At 34.0% G+C, this 16,100-nt stretch overlaps 1 protein-coding gene across 1 annotated transcript in view; it reads right to left on the bottom strand.

The window, feature by feature from the left end:
• The window catches only part of VWA3B (von Willebrand factor A domain containing 3B), a 73,097-nt gene that overhangs the window by 25,211 nt on the left and 31,786 nt on the right, over window positions 1-16,100 (bottom strand). Inside the window, 10 exon segments of the mRNA XM_041418037.1 lie at window positions 1,877-2,096; window positions 3,255-3,305; window positions 6,054-6,172; window positions 10,392-10,548; window positions 10,669-10,691; window positions 11,492-11,673; window positions 12,333-12,439; window positions 12,854-12,981; window positions 14,357-14,539; window positions 15,514-15,612. Coding sequence (XP_041273971.1) covers window positions 1,877-2,096; window positions 3,255-3,305; window positions 6,054-6,172; window positions 10,392-10,548; window positions 10,669-10,691; window positions 11,492-11,673; window positions 12,333-12,439; window positions 12,854-12,981; window positions 14,357-14,539; window positions 15,514-15,612 — 1,269 coding nt within the window.

Genomic DNA, 16,100 nt, shown 5'->3' with positions numbered 1-16,100 from the left:
GAATTCAGGTGGCTCAGAAACACTGTCTAAATTCAAATCCATCTTTCTTTTCTCTCACACAGATTTTAGGTGTTCAGCAGGACTGACCCAGACACTGTTGGAGTGGCCATTTCTGGTATTCAGTATGTTTATTACAAAAGAGCCCCATCTGATTCTCAGGGATTCTTACCATGTTTCACTCTGCTTGTGTTGAAGACAGTGCATTAAACCACAATGGGAGAAGGAGACTTCAGTTACTTATTCCAGCAGCTGCTACATTTTTTAATTCCCTTTCAAAAAGAATAGTCTTTGCACTTTCCTACTATAAGTGAGAACAGACATGAAGAATACCCACAGATCTCCATGTATCTTGGCTCAAACTTTGGGTTCTCATAATCCTAATCCTGACACCTCCAGAGTCAAGCAAACACCCCTCTTCCCTGGGTGTCATTGGGAGCAAGCCTATTCTGCATGGACCTAGCCCATTTTTATGAAAGAGCCTAAAAAGAAAGAGCTGAAAACTAAGGTGTTTTATTTAAAATTTAGTGAAAAAATCATCAGGAAATTTAAAAATCTGCTTTGTTGAGTAATTTCAGGATAATTGTGTTTTTTCTATGATGTCACAATGACAAGTTTCATTCAGTGCCATATCAGCTATTTCCTAGCTGTAATGTATTTCAGTTGGCAGTTTAGTTTTCTATACCCATTTGTGGGCAGACATCACAGTTGGCAGAACCTTCAACAAAACTTTTTAAAGCCTTCCCATTTTTCTTTTCTTCTCATCATTTTTCTGCTACATAAACAGAATTCTAATCACATCTGCATTTCTGCCCCTCACTCTTGAAGCCTTTCAGTTGCAGATTAGCAATTACTGAAGATGCTGCTCTGATTAGACTCCTAAAGCAGGTTGACTCAGGATAAGTGATTGCACAATGTTAATCACATCATGTCTGCGAGCACACACTGGTTGTTCCAAGGCAACAGTAAAATTACACTCAACAAATTAAGCATAAACATGTTTCTGCTATTCTTGTATTGGGACATTATATGGCATAGGTAAATCAGTAATCAAAATAGCTCTAACAGCAATGTAATATTTTCAAAATGAATCAAGATCATCTGTTTTATGAAGACATTAAAATGTTTTCAAATTTTTGTAGCCTTAATGGAATTAAAAAACTCAAAAACTACAGAAAACACACACACATATATACAAAACCACTAATTTCAACCGTAGTTTCAGAGTAGCTAGACTGATGTATTATTAATGTTAGACTAATGTATTAATAAAATGGAGAGAGAAAAAAAGCCTCTCTGCCTAGCCAAAAGTGGGTGTCCCATTCAGAATGAGCTCCAGATGCTACTGACTCAGTTCACAACGCTGTGATATTGCCCACCAGTTCATATATACCCATATTTTAGAGACAGTTAAATTTTAGTGTACAAAAATGAAGCTGAATTCCACCTCTTCTCTCTATATTTTCTTTTCCAAGAGATGTACCATGGAAGATTACAGTGAATTACTCCAGTATTAGAATATCTTTTAGTCCTGTTTATCAGACATTAACCCAATCAAAAATCTTGTATCAAAATAATATATTGCCTTTAATATATCTGTTATTTCTCTTTCCTGCTATCATTACAGAAAGATCCTTTGCTGTGATTTATTTCTAAGAGGCTCAGTTTCTGTGGCTGTCTCTGAAGCTTCAGAACTTCTACTTCCCCAATATTTAAAAAAAGTAATTGAAAGCTTGCTCTCTTCTTAACTACCTTTTTTCCTCTATGTATTTTATTTAGCACCATGCTACAATTCTACTTTATCATCTATGATCATGGAAAAAAAGTATTCCAGAGGTACATAGTGAAGAGAAATATCTAATGTCTAACCATGTATTACCTTTTTATTGTTGCTTATGTGTGATTCTGAGCTTTTCTCAATTTCCTTTTTGACAGCTTCCTGAAGATCAGAGGCTTGTTGTAAATATGTTAATGCTGTCAATATCTCATCTTCTAACAATTTTACATCTTCATAGGAAACTGGCCATCCCAAATTCTCTAAAGCCTCCAGCAAAGTTTCTTTATGCTGTATATATTGGACTGGCCCATTCTCTTTAAATCTTGAAAAAAATATTTTTAAAGAAATTAATAATCACAAATAGAAAAAATTTTATTTACATCACTGCTCTACAGATAGAGTCACAAATTGTGAAGGCAGAATAAAGAATCAGATTTGCCCAATTTATCTTCTGTATGCTACAAGTTCTTGCACTTCATCCAGATACTGCTGTGTTTGGTCGAACAATCACGCCTGGTATAACTGCATCTTATAGAAAGAGAGCTACAGAGACACTCAAGTGGCTGAGACATAATTTCTGAAAAATAAATGAAATATTTTAATATTTATGCACAATACTAATGATTTATATGCTCCTCTCGCAACAGGCTGCAATTGCTATGACATTTTTTTCATTACATGCATAATTGGCCATATGTTATCAATAATGAAACATTTTGGATGACACCCTGTCAAATTTCTGTATTTTGCAACTCATTCTCTATCAAGAGACAACTATTTCCTTTTTTTTTCATTACATGCTGTTTTGTTTAAGAGTCTTCATTTCCTCTCTGCACCAGATTGAGGTTTTAGTTCTCATTAGTAATGATAGAACTGTAGGTTTTTTACTCATTAGCTTATGTCTTCTTAAAAGCATTCTAGTTTTCATTCCCATTTTTCTGTGAAGAATCTATTTCAGGCACAATCAGTTTTCTTTAATTGATCTTCGCTTTATTCTCTGGCACAAACAGATGCTAACTTCACTGATATTTATACAGCAATTACTTTTCTAAATCAATACAAAAAATAGGTTAACATAGTACAAACTTCCAGAGTGATATACAGTTCCAGCACATGCTTTTAAGGTGCTTATTACACCTTAACAAGCCAGCCACTAGAGAGCTCCTTATGGAATGAGAGATTTACTTTGATGTTAAAAGCAATGACATGCTGCCCTCCCAAGGCCCTGCACTTGACACTGATTAAGGATAGAGAAGCAACATTCAAATGGAATGCAAGCCCTTTCCTTTAAAAGTAATCAGCACCAAAAAGGAGGTCCAGAATTTAATATTACACCATATCATATACACGTTTTTGAAAATAAGGTATATTTATGAAATATCTGAAAATTAAACTGGTTGGTTATAGAAATAGTGATAAAAACCTATCAAATATTTATGACCTTCAGAGGTACATTAGAAAACCAAAAGTGATAGCTTACTTGTCTCTTTCCTCCTGAGATAGTGCTCTCCAAATAACTAGGCTCAGGCGCCTAATAAAGAAAGGAAAGCAGTTTTTGAGGGAATGCAGTTCCTTGTGCAGCTGATCATCTCAAAACTAGCAAATAAACACAGTTTCTTAAGATATCTGCACTGATTTGTATTCCAAGCACACTGTATCATCAAATTGTATCCTTATCATTCAGCTATGAAATTATCAACTGCAAAAGAAGATGGGAAAGCAGTATCTTCCATCAAATAACAGCATGACTGTTTCAGGGTCAGAGAAGGTTTAATGGCAATCACTGCTGCTTCCTGCCAGGACTTTCTATGGATGGTTGTCTTCAGCACCAGCTGAAGTTAAATCAAATAACAAAACTGATTAAATGCCAGTTAAGCTGCACAGTTCCTCCAATTAAACATTTTCAGAAAATGTAGTCTGAATATACTGATGCTAATTTCTAAATTTTTTCCTGCTAAGATTACCCCTCAGTTGTGCCATTCAGGTTACTAATTCATTAAACTCTGGCTATGAAGAAAAACTACTGACAGGAAAACAGAAGTGATTATCCCAAACCAATGCAGTTCTGAGATTTTTGAAAAGCGCCACTAAACTTTCTGCTTTTGCTTTTTAAGACAGAAATTTTAAACTCTTATAAGATCATCTATTAAAATCCCAAACAAGCCATCACTCAATTACTTAATTTCACCTGTAGAAATAAACCTTTACTGATGATCCTAATTACTGTAATTCTAGAAAAAAATTCCAAATTTCTTTTGGATATGAGAACACCTGATTGACTACAAGTAGTCTTGCCAGATTTACTGGTGCATGCACAAAAAAAAGGACATTAACAAGTGATTCTGAATATGAAATTACTGATGATTCATTTTATCTACCAGAAACTATATCCCAGCTTTTTTAGAATACAAACTACTTAGTTCATTCCCAATATACAGTCTCAGCATGCTCCAATGTCTATTTCATCCTTCTAAATCTGCACACCCATAACTAAGTTGGTTATAAAAGCTTCTGGCTATACAAAATCATGCACATTATGAAGCTTTCAGTGTTTTTCTCCTTTAATACTGTATATTCTCTTTGTCAGACCACAAAAATTCTGCCCTTGTTACTTTCCTCCCTCTAAATCTGATGCTAAACTCAATCTGCATATGGCGAAAATACTGGCATGTTTGCTTCTGTGCTTGAAACCTGGATGCCCTGATGTATTGTTTCACCTACATGTCAGAATAAATTTGTGATCAGCCACTATTTACAAAGCTGAAATACAACTTTTGGAAGTTCAGTTACTAGAAAAGGGCTGTGACATCTAGATTAAAAAAAAAAATTGGCTGGCTTGCTGTTTCACAGAGAAAAAGCAAAGAGATCTCTTTTATTCCACTGCCAATTATAAGGATCTTCAGGTAGATTTGTCTTCTATAGCTCTTTCTCATGGAAGTAGGAACTCAATCCTACTATTGTAAATACACTGATTCATTGATCTCTGTTGGTAAACAGAAGTAAACAGTAACCCTTATCACCAAAGTCTTAGGGAGACTATGGCAATGCTATAAGAGTTTAACCTGAAAACACTTTTCTTTCCCTTAAAATCAAAGTCAGTAAATGTAAAATATTCAATGGTATGGCACACAATGAAAAACTTGAATTTTTTTCAGAATTCACCATCACAAATAAACCACTCGAACCTTCTATTAAAATGAGTGACAAATCAATTTCTATTAATTCTTCATCAGCCTGATAACAGTGTTGTCTCTGACAGAACAAAGAAAACAAGAGACTTTTATTCACTGAACTCCATTAATACTAGACATAGCAAGGAGCATTTTCAAATGAAAATTCTTGATTTTATCACAAAATATCTATATAGGATAATAGGATTGAAAAAGAAAGCTATAACATGCTTTAGAAAAAACTGGTATGATCATATAGCTACCAAGGAAAATAATCTCAGAACTTAAAGATCCCCTGTGGAATTAATCAAAAAACAAGGACTAAACACTTGTCATCAAGGGGGGGGTTTGGTAATATAAAATAATTACATTTGTAAATGTTATTAGAATACAGCCTAAAAATATTCATTAAAATAATTCTAGTCAAAGCTCTTATATGATTACTGAATTACACTGTAGTCAATGGCACTATTTAATTAAAAAATGCACAAAGTTGGATCATGGAAAGAAGTAGTTTAGAGATTTAATACCTTTTTCCTCTTTACTTCTGTTGTGCTTTTACCAACATTTAATTTTAAAGTAGAATACATGTGCCTCTCAAAAAAAAATCCACCAAATTTAAATTGTCAGTTTCTTATTGGTGCCTCAGTATATTCTTGCATGCATAGATGGGTGATAGAGGGCTGGCAGCAAAAAGCAGGTCCTTAATTTAAGTGTCAGCCTGTTGACATAGGAGCTTAATTTTTAATCAGAAGTCTGGCTAGCATTGTATGTTTATGGCCAAATTCCTCCTGAGTGATGACTGGTTTCAGGTTTGCTCCCAAAAAGTAAAATAATTTTGCTTTTGTTACTGAAAAAACATAATATGAGCAACATGTTGTTACTTATCTTCTTGCCTATTATCTGTTTTAATTTTTCTGCTTTAACATTCTGCTTTAATTTTTCTTTAAGAAAATAAAATTTCTCCTACATGTTGATGGTGGATTAAAGTGTGTCAACATGCAGAATTATCAGTATTGAGCAAAGCATATGTGAGGAAATACTGAGTACCTGAGAAAAAAACTGAAACATGACTGCAACCATAATAAATTTCTGGTGAGTAGACTTGCCTCTCATAGGATTTAATTGCTTGTTCCAGCTTCTTTTTATAGGCATCAAGATTCATTGCCCAAGGATTAATTAGTGCAATCCCCTTCTTGTCACTGCTAACATGGGCCAATGGTAACATCTATCATACAATAAAAGACACAGATATAATTTATCATACAAATTTATGAATGACTGAATGCCGAGGCTCAGAACAGCCAGAAGGAACACTGGAAGCTGCAGAAGGAAAAATCTAAGCACCACAAATATCAGAATTAAGACACAGTTTCCAGCCAGTTCTTCTAAAATTATACAATCTTGTTATGAAGAAGTTACAAATTAAGATTCCTAACTACTACGTAATTCTAACTAAATCAGTGCTGTCAAACAACTCACTCCAATAATGCAAGTCAAAAGGAAACAAATGTCTAGTGTATGACCATATTCTAGGTTTTATTGTCTAAAAACACTCTCATACTTTCTGGCATCTAACTGTAGCATACAGGTGTGATAGTAGATATTTAAATGTATTTAATGCTTTTTTTCTGGACGACTTTCTTTTGCAAGGAATTAAGAGTAGTAAAGCTGTAGAGAGATATTTCTCACCATCACACTGATCACCAAAGGGTGAATAAGGTGGACATTGGTCACCAAAATTTGTCTTGACTATTTAGGAGCCTAATCAGGTTCATCAGAATCAGGAACTTTAATATTTTTCAAATCTCCCAATACAACACCTATATAAGTCAACTTCATTATAAAAAAAATTAATACAACTGCAAGTAGATCTTCAAAAGGCAGAGAAAAGGTTAGAAATGGATGATTAAAGAGGAGGAAAGATGCCTTCCAAACTCTCAGTCCAAAGTCCCACATCTTTCAGCCTCCTAAATTATTTAGTAGTTCATAAATGAAAAGCTGTTTTACATATCAATGTCTTGATGCTGAATATAAACAAAAAAGAAAAAAACAACCAAGAAAGAACTGGAGAGGAAAGAGAATGTTACTCTCCCCATAACTGTCTTCAACACATGATTGAGTGGGAATCTTCCCCAGGTGCCTGTCTGAGATCAGGATATAGATGAGAAAAACATGGATGGCGTTCAATTTACACTAAACTAAGACCCCTGTTGGGGGAATAAGACAAACTATCAGAAAATAGAACAATAAAGAGAATTATTTCATTGAGAACATTTTTCAGTAATGATTTACTTGTGTTTGAATAATCTCAGCATAGCTGGATTCCAAATTGTAACAAAAATCATTTTTTTAGGAGCAGCAGTGTGGCTTTGTATCACCCTCTCTTTCCAAGGACAGAGTCTCTCTGATTAATAAATGTGTGTCACATCAGTGCCAGACCACATCAAAGCTCCTAATATGAAATTAATCTTAAAATCACTTAGAAGCTAAAGACAATGAGAACATGTCAGTGAAAGTATCTTGCTGGAGACAGATGAGGTAAATCTCTGCCCATAATTCTGAGCAGTGATATCTGGCTACTTGTCATTTCCAGGGGAAGTTTGAAAGCTGACAGGCAGGGAAGTGATGACTCCTCTTCAAGTTCTGTAATGTCATGACTGTTGTCTCTGGTGTTACTCAAACCAAGGTAACAGAAGTTCAGCAGAGCCTCACCATGTAGGAGCCCACGTCTCCATAGCCTTACAAATTCTGAGAGGAATTTCAAGTACAAACAGCATAATTTGCAACACGGATATTTAATACAGTTTATAAAGTACTTTGTATAGAATAGAAGGACCAGACAAGCATAAACACATTATACTTTTGAAGACAAAAACCAGAATGGAATGTGTTCTTAGTAAATACTAAATTTGAAATACTATGCATAATTTGAGAACAATGAAAACTGCTCACAAAGTCAAGTGAAATTTGACAGATTCAGCTGACAGAAATCACAGAGAAATTTTTTTACTGTCAAAATGTTTTTCCACTTTATAAATTAAATACTTTAACTTTTACACTAAAAGAATTCACTTGTTTAAAAATGGCTTTTATTTCAAACCTCAAATTTCAAAATCTTAAAGACGAAACCAAAGCACAATAATCCTATAAAAATTTTCTTATTTTAGACCAAAGAAAGATGGTTTTGTTGGCTGAATCTAATTCTTTTGAGCAAAGCACTCTTTTGAGTCAAAACTTTATGACTTGCAAACCTGTACTTAGGTGCCACAGCCTGTAAGATATATTTACATGATTCTACAGGGAAGGTTTCCCCCACAATTAACATAACGTAATTTAGACAAGCTCGCAAGCCATTATATTTTTTTCTGAATATGAACCTGGATGGGTAGTTTAATAAATTAATGTCTTTGAAATAACCCAGGTGAAACTGACAGATAGCACAGAACTGAAAACAATAGGTCAGCCTTTTGTTAACGAACAGTTGTCATGGAAACCTTTTTCTTGCTGCATCTCCAAGATAAGAAAACTGTTCATACTTATTCCATCATCACTGCCAGCAAAGGCCAAAAATAAAAATTATACTATTCCCTGAAAAGCAAACAAGGATGTCTGCATTCCACACCAAGAAAACTAAGATCTCAGAAGGAAGAACACAAAATTATCTATGTATTTATTATCTTCAATGGAATCCTCTGAAGTTCTGGAATAATCAAGATCCTGAAAGTCTCCCATTCAAGCTCACTGTCTAGTCTCACCCTTTTTCGTTATATGCTGGCTTGAAGCTTGAGGTCAAGTGGGTTGTTTAGCTCAAAATTCTACTGCTTTCACCTTGTGTGCAACCCTCAACCTTATTTTTCTTTTCCATACTCAGCTTCAGATCCAGAAAAATCCATTCCTTTATACACAGAACAATAATTCTCCACTGCCTGAGAAACTGTCTTATTGCAACTAATGGAGATTAGTAGGTATGAAGAAATTACAACAATTATTATTTTGCCTTTGCACCCCTGAATCTAAAGAAAGCTCATTGATCAGTGTTTGGATTCTGTACAGCACCTGTTAATTCAAATAACACTGACCTTAATTCAGTCCTGAACTAGACTACCTGGAGTTCCTATGAATTGCTATTAAAAACTACTTGTACACAGTACTTGCTGAATCATGGTTTAGACTACTTTCAAAGACTGTCTTTGAAAGTCTCTGTTTTACACTGCTTTATTTTTTGCAAGGGTTGTCTGTAAAGGACTCAAAGTTCATTGAGAAACATGGAAGAAAGAAGATATTTTAGGTATATTCAGAAGAAGATGGAAAAAGAAGTAACAGCTCACAAATGAGATGTAAGAGTTTTGTGAAATACCCAATGTCTTTTGTTTGACATTTACGGTAGATTGTTTTGCACAGTTTTGGAACTATTGAATGTCTGAATTTTTTTGAAAAATGGCTATTTTACATCTGAAATGTTAAAATGTACCTTTAAAAATGTTCTCATATAAAAAGACATCTTTTAATTTTATTTTTAAAATATTACACTAAAAAAAGTCCTTACAGATCTTGATTTTGACTTGGTTTTACCAAAATAAAGGAACTCGTTTTACCAAAGAGAGGAACTGTTTTTTCTTCTACAGTCTGCATGCTTTAGTAAAAATTCCCATTCCTAAATTTAAAAAACAAGCATGAGTACTTTAAAATGTAAAATTGTGTACATTTGCTATAAATCTTTTACATACTTCTATACCACATTCTATTACAAATCCCTTTTATTTATTATTTTTAAAAAAGTTTAGCTTTTTCTTTGAGCATTGTTTAAAGAAATAGTTTTTATTAATTGAAATGAGCTGCAGCATATTCATAGAACTTTTGCAGGATTCATCACACAAGAAAAATTAGAGCAATTTGCCATGAAATGGATCTCCTGTAAGTGGAATAGCAATTTAAACTTCATGATACAAAATTCCCCAAAAATTTTATACAATCTTACAACTGTCCTACAGCTCTCAAAATTTAATTTTAATTACTGAATGACAATACTTTTCAAAATATCGTAGCAGTCCCATGTAAAAGTTGAGAATGCAAAAATCCACAAAAAGTGTACCAGCACCCTTTTCCAGATGACTTTATGGAATAATAGACATCCTCCAGTGAATCAATAAGTATCAGTGGAGGATGCAATGCTCAAGAAATTGCCAAACACTCAGTGGCTGCACACTGACATCAGCTGGTAACTGTGAAAGGGTAAAGTATGCAAGACATACTATTAACTATCAGTTTTATCTTCTTACTGATGCATGAACGAACATTCAGATATGCATGACACATTTAGTGCACATCAACAATCTATAATACCAGAAAATGTTATTATGACATTCATAAAAATTAATTTCAAAAAACCTTTTGAAAACACTGTCAAGTTTTGTTCTAGCTTTCAAACAGTATAGGAGTTTTACCTTATCAAATACTTTAGAAACTACATGCTTGTCCAGAACTGGGATGTATTTTGTACTGTGAAGGACACTTGTAGGAGCTAAGGCATCCATGATGGCGAGTCGCCTAGCAGCCAAGCCGTGGCTCTTTAACCAAAGAGCTGAAGAGACATCTAGAGAGCTAGAAAAGAGAAACTGTGAGATGTAGCTCAAGGTAAAAATATATTTGAAAGGTTTGAAATGACTGAAGAAAATACGTAACTGTAAGTTTTATTATGCATTTATATATGCACACACATACCTTTCAGATGCCCCTTTCACATTCTGCATTTTCAGATCTAAGAGAAAAATTTGCATTTTGTTATCTCAGAGGTTTTGTGGACACAAAAGTATGCATAAATAAGTTGCCATATAATAGCCCCATCTTTTTAATTTAAGCCTAGAAGCAGCAACATGCACAACTGTACAACATTTCAGTTGCTAAATTAATCAGTGAAAATTAGTTTTCCTTGCCTTCCTGGTGCATGATCAATAGTAGCAATGCTACTCTATGCCCCATGAGCCCTAATCAGGCAGAGAGGAAATTTATAAAATAGGAAGGTAATTTGTTTTTTAAACTGAAATTTGTTTCTGTTTATTTATTTTTGACCAAGACCAAAGATTAACCAGCTTATTTCCCAAGTCAAGATGTGACACCAAGTACTACCACTAATGATATGGCCAGGAGTAGCTAATTTAAGGTACACCACTATGAAAATCTCTACAAAAGATATATAAAAAAACTAAACATGAGATGCTGAAATGTAAAAAAGTCAAACATCTTCAAGTGTTATAGGTAAGGTTTTAGAATGACTTAGAGGATGTATAATAAAGTTCAGAGTTGGACTAATTACTGAAAGAAATTAAATTATCTGGATGTATTTCTAAGCCCCATTGAAAACCCAGTTGTAAACAGCTAGTTTGGGAACTGGCAGGAGTCTGGCCACATCTGTAAGGACACTGTCACAACACCCAACTTCATGTCCAACTCTGCATCTCTGTTGAGTCTCAGTCCTTTGTACTGCAGATCTGCACAGTTTTGCCTCAAATGAGGTACCCTTAGTCCCAAATGTAATGGGAGAAACCTTACCATCTTCCCCAGTCGGAGTCTCTTGTTGTGTCAACTTGCCTTTGAAAATGGTTGTACATTTCACACCCTTTTCGACAGAAAAACTCTTTTCCTCTGGAGACACTCCTTCCTGTGGGCTTTCTTCCCTGAATTTCACACCACGGTTCAGTATTTGCAGCAGACTTGTCTTTGTTTGATCTGTAGCTGTTGAAAGGGAAAGAAAGGAAGAGCTAACTTAATGTTCAAATACATGCCTGAGATTTTTGAGTTCCTCTTTGGTATTCAGTTTTTAAGGGACTGCCTACACAATACATCAAACATTCAACACTAAGTTGTACTTTGTTTTTTCCCCAAAGATGAGGAATTATTTTACTTCAGCTGGGTAAATTTAGTTTCAGACTGCATATAAAGTACACTTCCAGGAGAAATGTAGTATTATGGGTGTAGTAAGGGGAAACATTAGTGTAAGTAATGCTGTAATGGGTACAATATAGATCACCTCTTCATTCTTGCCAATTATGTACTTACTTAGAATAAAAAGAGATTAGGGTTTAATATCTACTGTTAAAAAACTGTTTACAGAGCTTTCAAAACATTCTGCTAAAATAGCTACTTTTTCATGGCAGGGCCTGTGACAAAGCACAAATGAGTAGACATTTGTTTGTCTGTTTGCACCAAATAATTAGGAAGGCTGAGAAGTAGAGATGAAGAGAAGTTTAGATTTTCAAAATCATTACTTAAGTCTGCAGACTATTAATTTGTTTCCAAAATGAGAGGTGAGTTTTGCTATTTGCAACAGAATCTTTTCAAGTTAGTGAATGAATTCTGCTGAGAATTACAGCTCATATGAGTCTCACCTGCATACAATGCTTTCTTTCTTTGGGCTGGACTGGCAGCAGTGCTTTGCCTGGTTTGCTCATGTGATGGCACTGATGGTTCTTCTGAAGCACAGCATGGCCTGCTCCTAAGAGAAGTACTCAGCTCTTCAATGTGTTTAGAAACAGGGACACACTGTGTGTCTGCTTGTGTTACAGCTTATATGTGACAAAAAGAAATTACTGCAAATATATAACACCAGTTTAAAAACTACTGCAAATATACAACACCAACAATTTTACCATGTGTTGGAGACAAAAAAATATTTTCCCCTCTTTGCTTTAATTATTCGAAATATGTTGAGACTATTGGTATATTTAAGATAATTTTGTTTCAAGCATCACAGTATTAGTAAATTTTTCCAGATTTTTCTTTTCCATTACCTTGGCTATTAAAAAAAAAAGTCCCAAGAGTAAGAAAGCAACAACCATCTCTTAAAAAAGGAAAAATGTAAGAGATAGTTCACACCTATTATTAACATAATAACAGAATGAGGACATACTTCTTTTCTGGATAATTTTCTTCACTATAAGAATTCATCATCAGACTTTTCTCATGAAAGGTCTTCACTTTCTCTAGATCTTTCTCTCCTTGATCAATTTCTCTTTTCAAAAGATGTATGTCTTTATTCTAACAAAAAAAAAAAAATCAAATGTTTTAGTACAATTGCTCCAAAATATGTTTCATTTCTGAACTGAAATGATGCAGAACTGAAATCTTCTGATAATTATTCCGAATAATGACTTGGGACAGCTTCCAAACTTTGTATACTTTTTCAGGTAGGCTCTTGTGCTTGGCATTATAGCCTTTCAAATGATTCTTCCTTTCTAGGAAAATGGCAAGCATTCCCTAACTAGCCAGTGAGATATGAACAGCTGTATTTCTGAATAAGGTAATGTGGTCACTAGCTCCACTCATTTCAAGCAAGCAAGAAAATAAGCAAATAAATGCAATACAATACAAAATATATACATTACAAGGGGTAGCCTGTTATTCTACAGATCTCAGCTGTATCACATACTGTCCCAGGCCTAGGGAAGCAAAAAACATACTCTTCAAGTGAACACTGGAACTGACTAGGAATCATCTAGTATAGAGGGGTAAACAGGAAGGAAATTCCAACAATGATCCCTGTACAGCTTCCACAAGACCACAGGCTCCCATGTCCAAAGTCTGGAGATGTACAACACAGACTCTGGTCCTCATTTTTCCAACATAAGCACTGTTACACAGTCCACACCAGCAGAATCACTTAACTTGCCCAGTACACTGACATTTTTGAAGAGCTGGATTATTTTCACATCTTCATTCTAACTGGTTTCTGTAAAGTTCAAATTTCCCAGTATTCTCTTGTTCTCGTGGTTCAACTACTACCATTTCTGAAATCTATGCAATCAATTCACTGAGTGTTAATTTTAATTAAAAGCAAGACTATATTTCAAATGGGTGTTTCTGTTAGTCTATTTAGAAATGTCCTGTTGGGGATTATTGAGCTGCTTAGTCACACTTGACAGATTATTGCTATCATCTAGTCATCTTACTCCTTATAGATCTCTCCCAAGCAGCTACTGTAGAAAAAACTTGTAACAAAAATCAATTACCATTCAAATTCAGTTCTGCATTCTCTTATTTATTAACAGGATACAAACCATATTTTCATTTTAAACTAACTTATTTCTGAAACAGCAGAGACCATGTGTTTCTTCCAGATCTGATTTGGTCTACATGTACTTTTAGGTTTTAGTTTTCAAGAGGGGGACATCAGGAGAGGGAGAATGTGGTTGCAACCATAGCACTACAAATGTACTTTGCATTATACTTAGCTTTTTTTGTTGTCATCTAGAAAAATTTCACAAGCAAAACAATCATATTATTGCTTTCATATCACATCAAATCTGACTAGGATTAACCCTCTCTTTTTTACTAATCTATTGTAATATGAAATCACAACAGTGCAAGTCATGTGGCTCTTCAAAGTAGCACGAAGCAGCAAATATATACTCACAACAATAAACTCTGCAGTATCAGGATCACTCAAACAAATGTTGTAATAATGAAACCTTCCCTCTGTTTTAGTAGATAGCTCATACAAAAATTTATTGGCTTCTATATCATCACAGTTGAAGGATACAGTATGGATGGGAATTTTACAGTGAAGTTGGACTTCAGCCAAAATTATCTGGGGGGGCTGAAAATAATAATAAAAAAAAACCTTTATGTTAAAAATGTGGCATCTAGAAACATATTCATCAAAACATGCAGAATTTGTAAGAATTGAATCAGTTGTTCTGTTGCTCAGAGACAGATATAGATCAGTTAAAAGCATCCACTTTATACAGATTACTATTTCAATCAGAAATTAGTTAAATGAGCTAATTTAAAACTGAGTTTGAAAGACTGATAAGTCCATTAAGGCACATGAGGTAAATCGTAATATAATCAGTACTCTTTGTTTATGAAGTTTTAAAATAAATTACTAATGTTTAGGAAATTAAACTACTACATTAGTGTTTAGTATCACTGGATATACATATATAAATATTTTCAGAAGTATATGAGTGTGGATATTTTTAAGAAACCAAATTAGTTCAAAGAAAAGTTGATTCAAAACCAGGAAACAAAGTAGAAGCTGAGAAAATAGGAAAGCTACTTTCCTCCTCCCACAAATAAATAAAAATTAGGTGAAAAAGTAGATCTACCATCTCCAAAAATGCTAAAGGATCTGGTAGAAAAAAATTATTGATTCAGTTCTCTAAATTCTGGTAACATTTCAGTTGTTCAAAAATCTTGACAAATGAAATGTTTGCAATATAATTGTTGTGTTGGTTGAACTTTAATACTTAAAAGCAATATCAGCCATTTCCTTTATTTAGGTGTTAAAAAGGTATAAAATACATTATTAACAAGGTAGAAAGAAAATACATATTCACTAATTTTGAACTTAATAAAAATATTAAAAATAAGAATATGAATTTTACATGAAGCCAAATTATTCTTTGGTAAAATATTAATTTATGCTCTTAGTTAGAAAAACTATGAAACAATGCCAATAAACATCCAAGAGACTCCACAAGACTCAGCACTGCAGACACGACATTCATCTCATAATTCCAATTGCTGACATCTCTTTTCTGCATTTTCTGTTTTCTCATTTTGAACTACCTGGTCAGGTCTCCCATCAGTCAAGAGATAAATAGCCTGAGTGTCAGTATCAGCAAGAGCAATCTGGAGAGCTTTGAGTGTATTTGTGGAACTTCCAGCCTAAGAAACCAAACAGAAAAAGACTAAGAAACAACTATAAATACAAACAATTCTTTGCCTCTGTTCTTAAATTCATAATGGCAGTGTACTGCTTCAAGGGATAATACGGAACCAAAATGACTAATAAAATGGTGAAAACATTTATGTCATGTAGCTAACAAAAGCTAAGCAAGTGTTAAAGTAAAGTAAATTGGTACCAGATTGGTATTCAGTGCTTATGCAAACACACAGAAGCAAAATACTGGCAGCAGCAATCTGAGCTGTACTAGTAAAAGACTATAAATAGATAGGAAGATGTAAGACAAAAGATGCATTCTCTTCATTTTTACTTACCACTGATGCTTCTGCTTGCCAACTCATCACACTTCTTTAAAACACATATACTTAATCAAACAGTTCAAAAGTTGCTCAAAAGAGTTGCACAATTTTATTTCTCCAAAACTGGTAAAGGAGTTCTTGGTTTTCCAAACATATTTTTCCAGACTCTC

Source organism: Onychostruthus taczanowskii, unplaced genomic scaffold (assembly GCF_017590055.1).
Source record: "Onychostruthus taczanowskii isolate IOZ18803 unplaced genomic scaffold, ASM1759005v1 scaffold58, whole genome shotgun sequence".
NCBI classification, from domain to species: domain Eukaryota; kingdom Metazoa; phylum Chordata; class Aves; order Passeriformes; family Passeridae; genus Onychostruthus; species Onychostruthus taczanowskii.
This window is presented reverse-complemented; position numbering and strand designations above follow the sequence as displayed.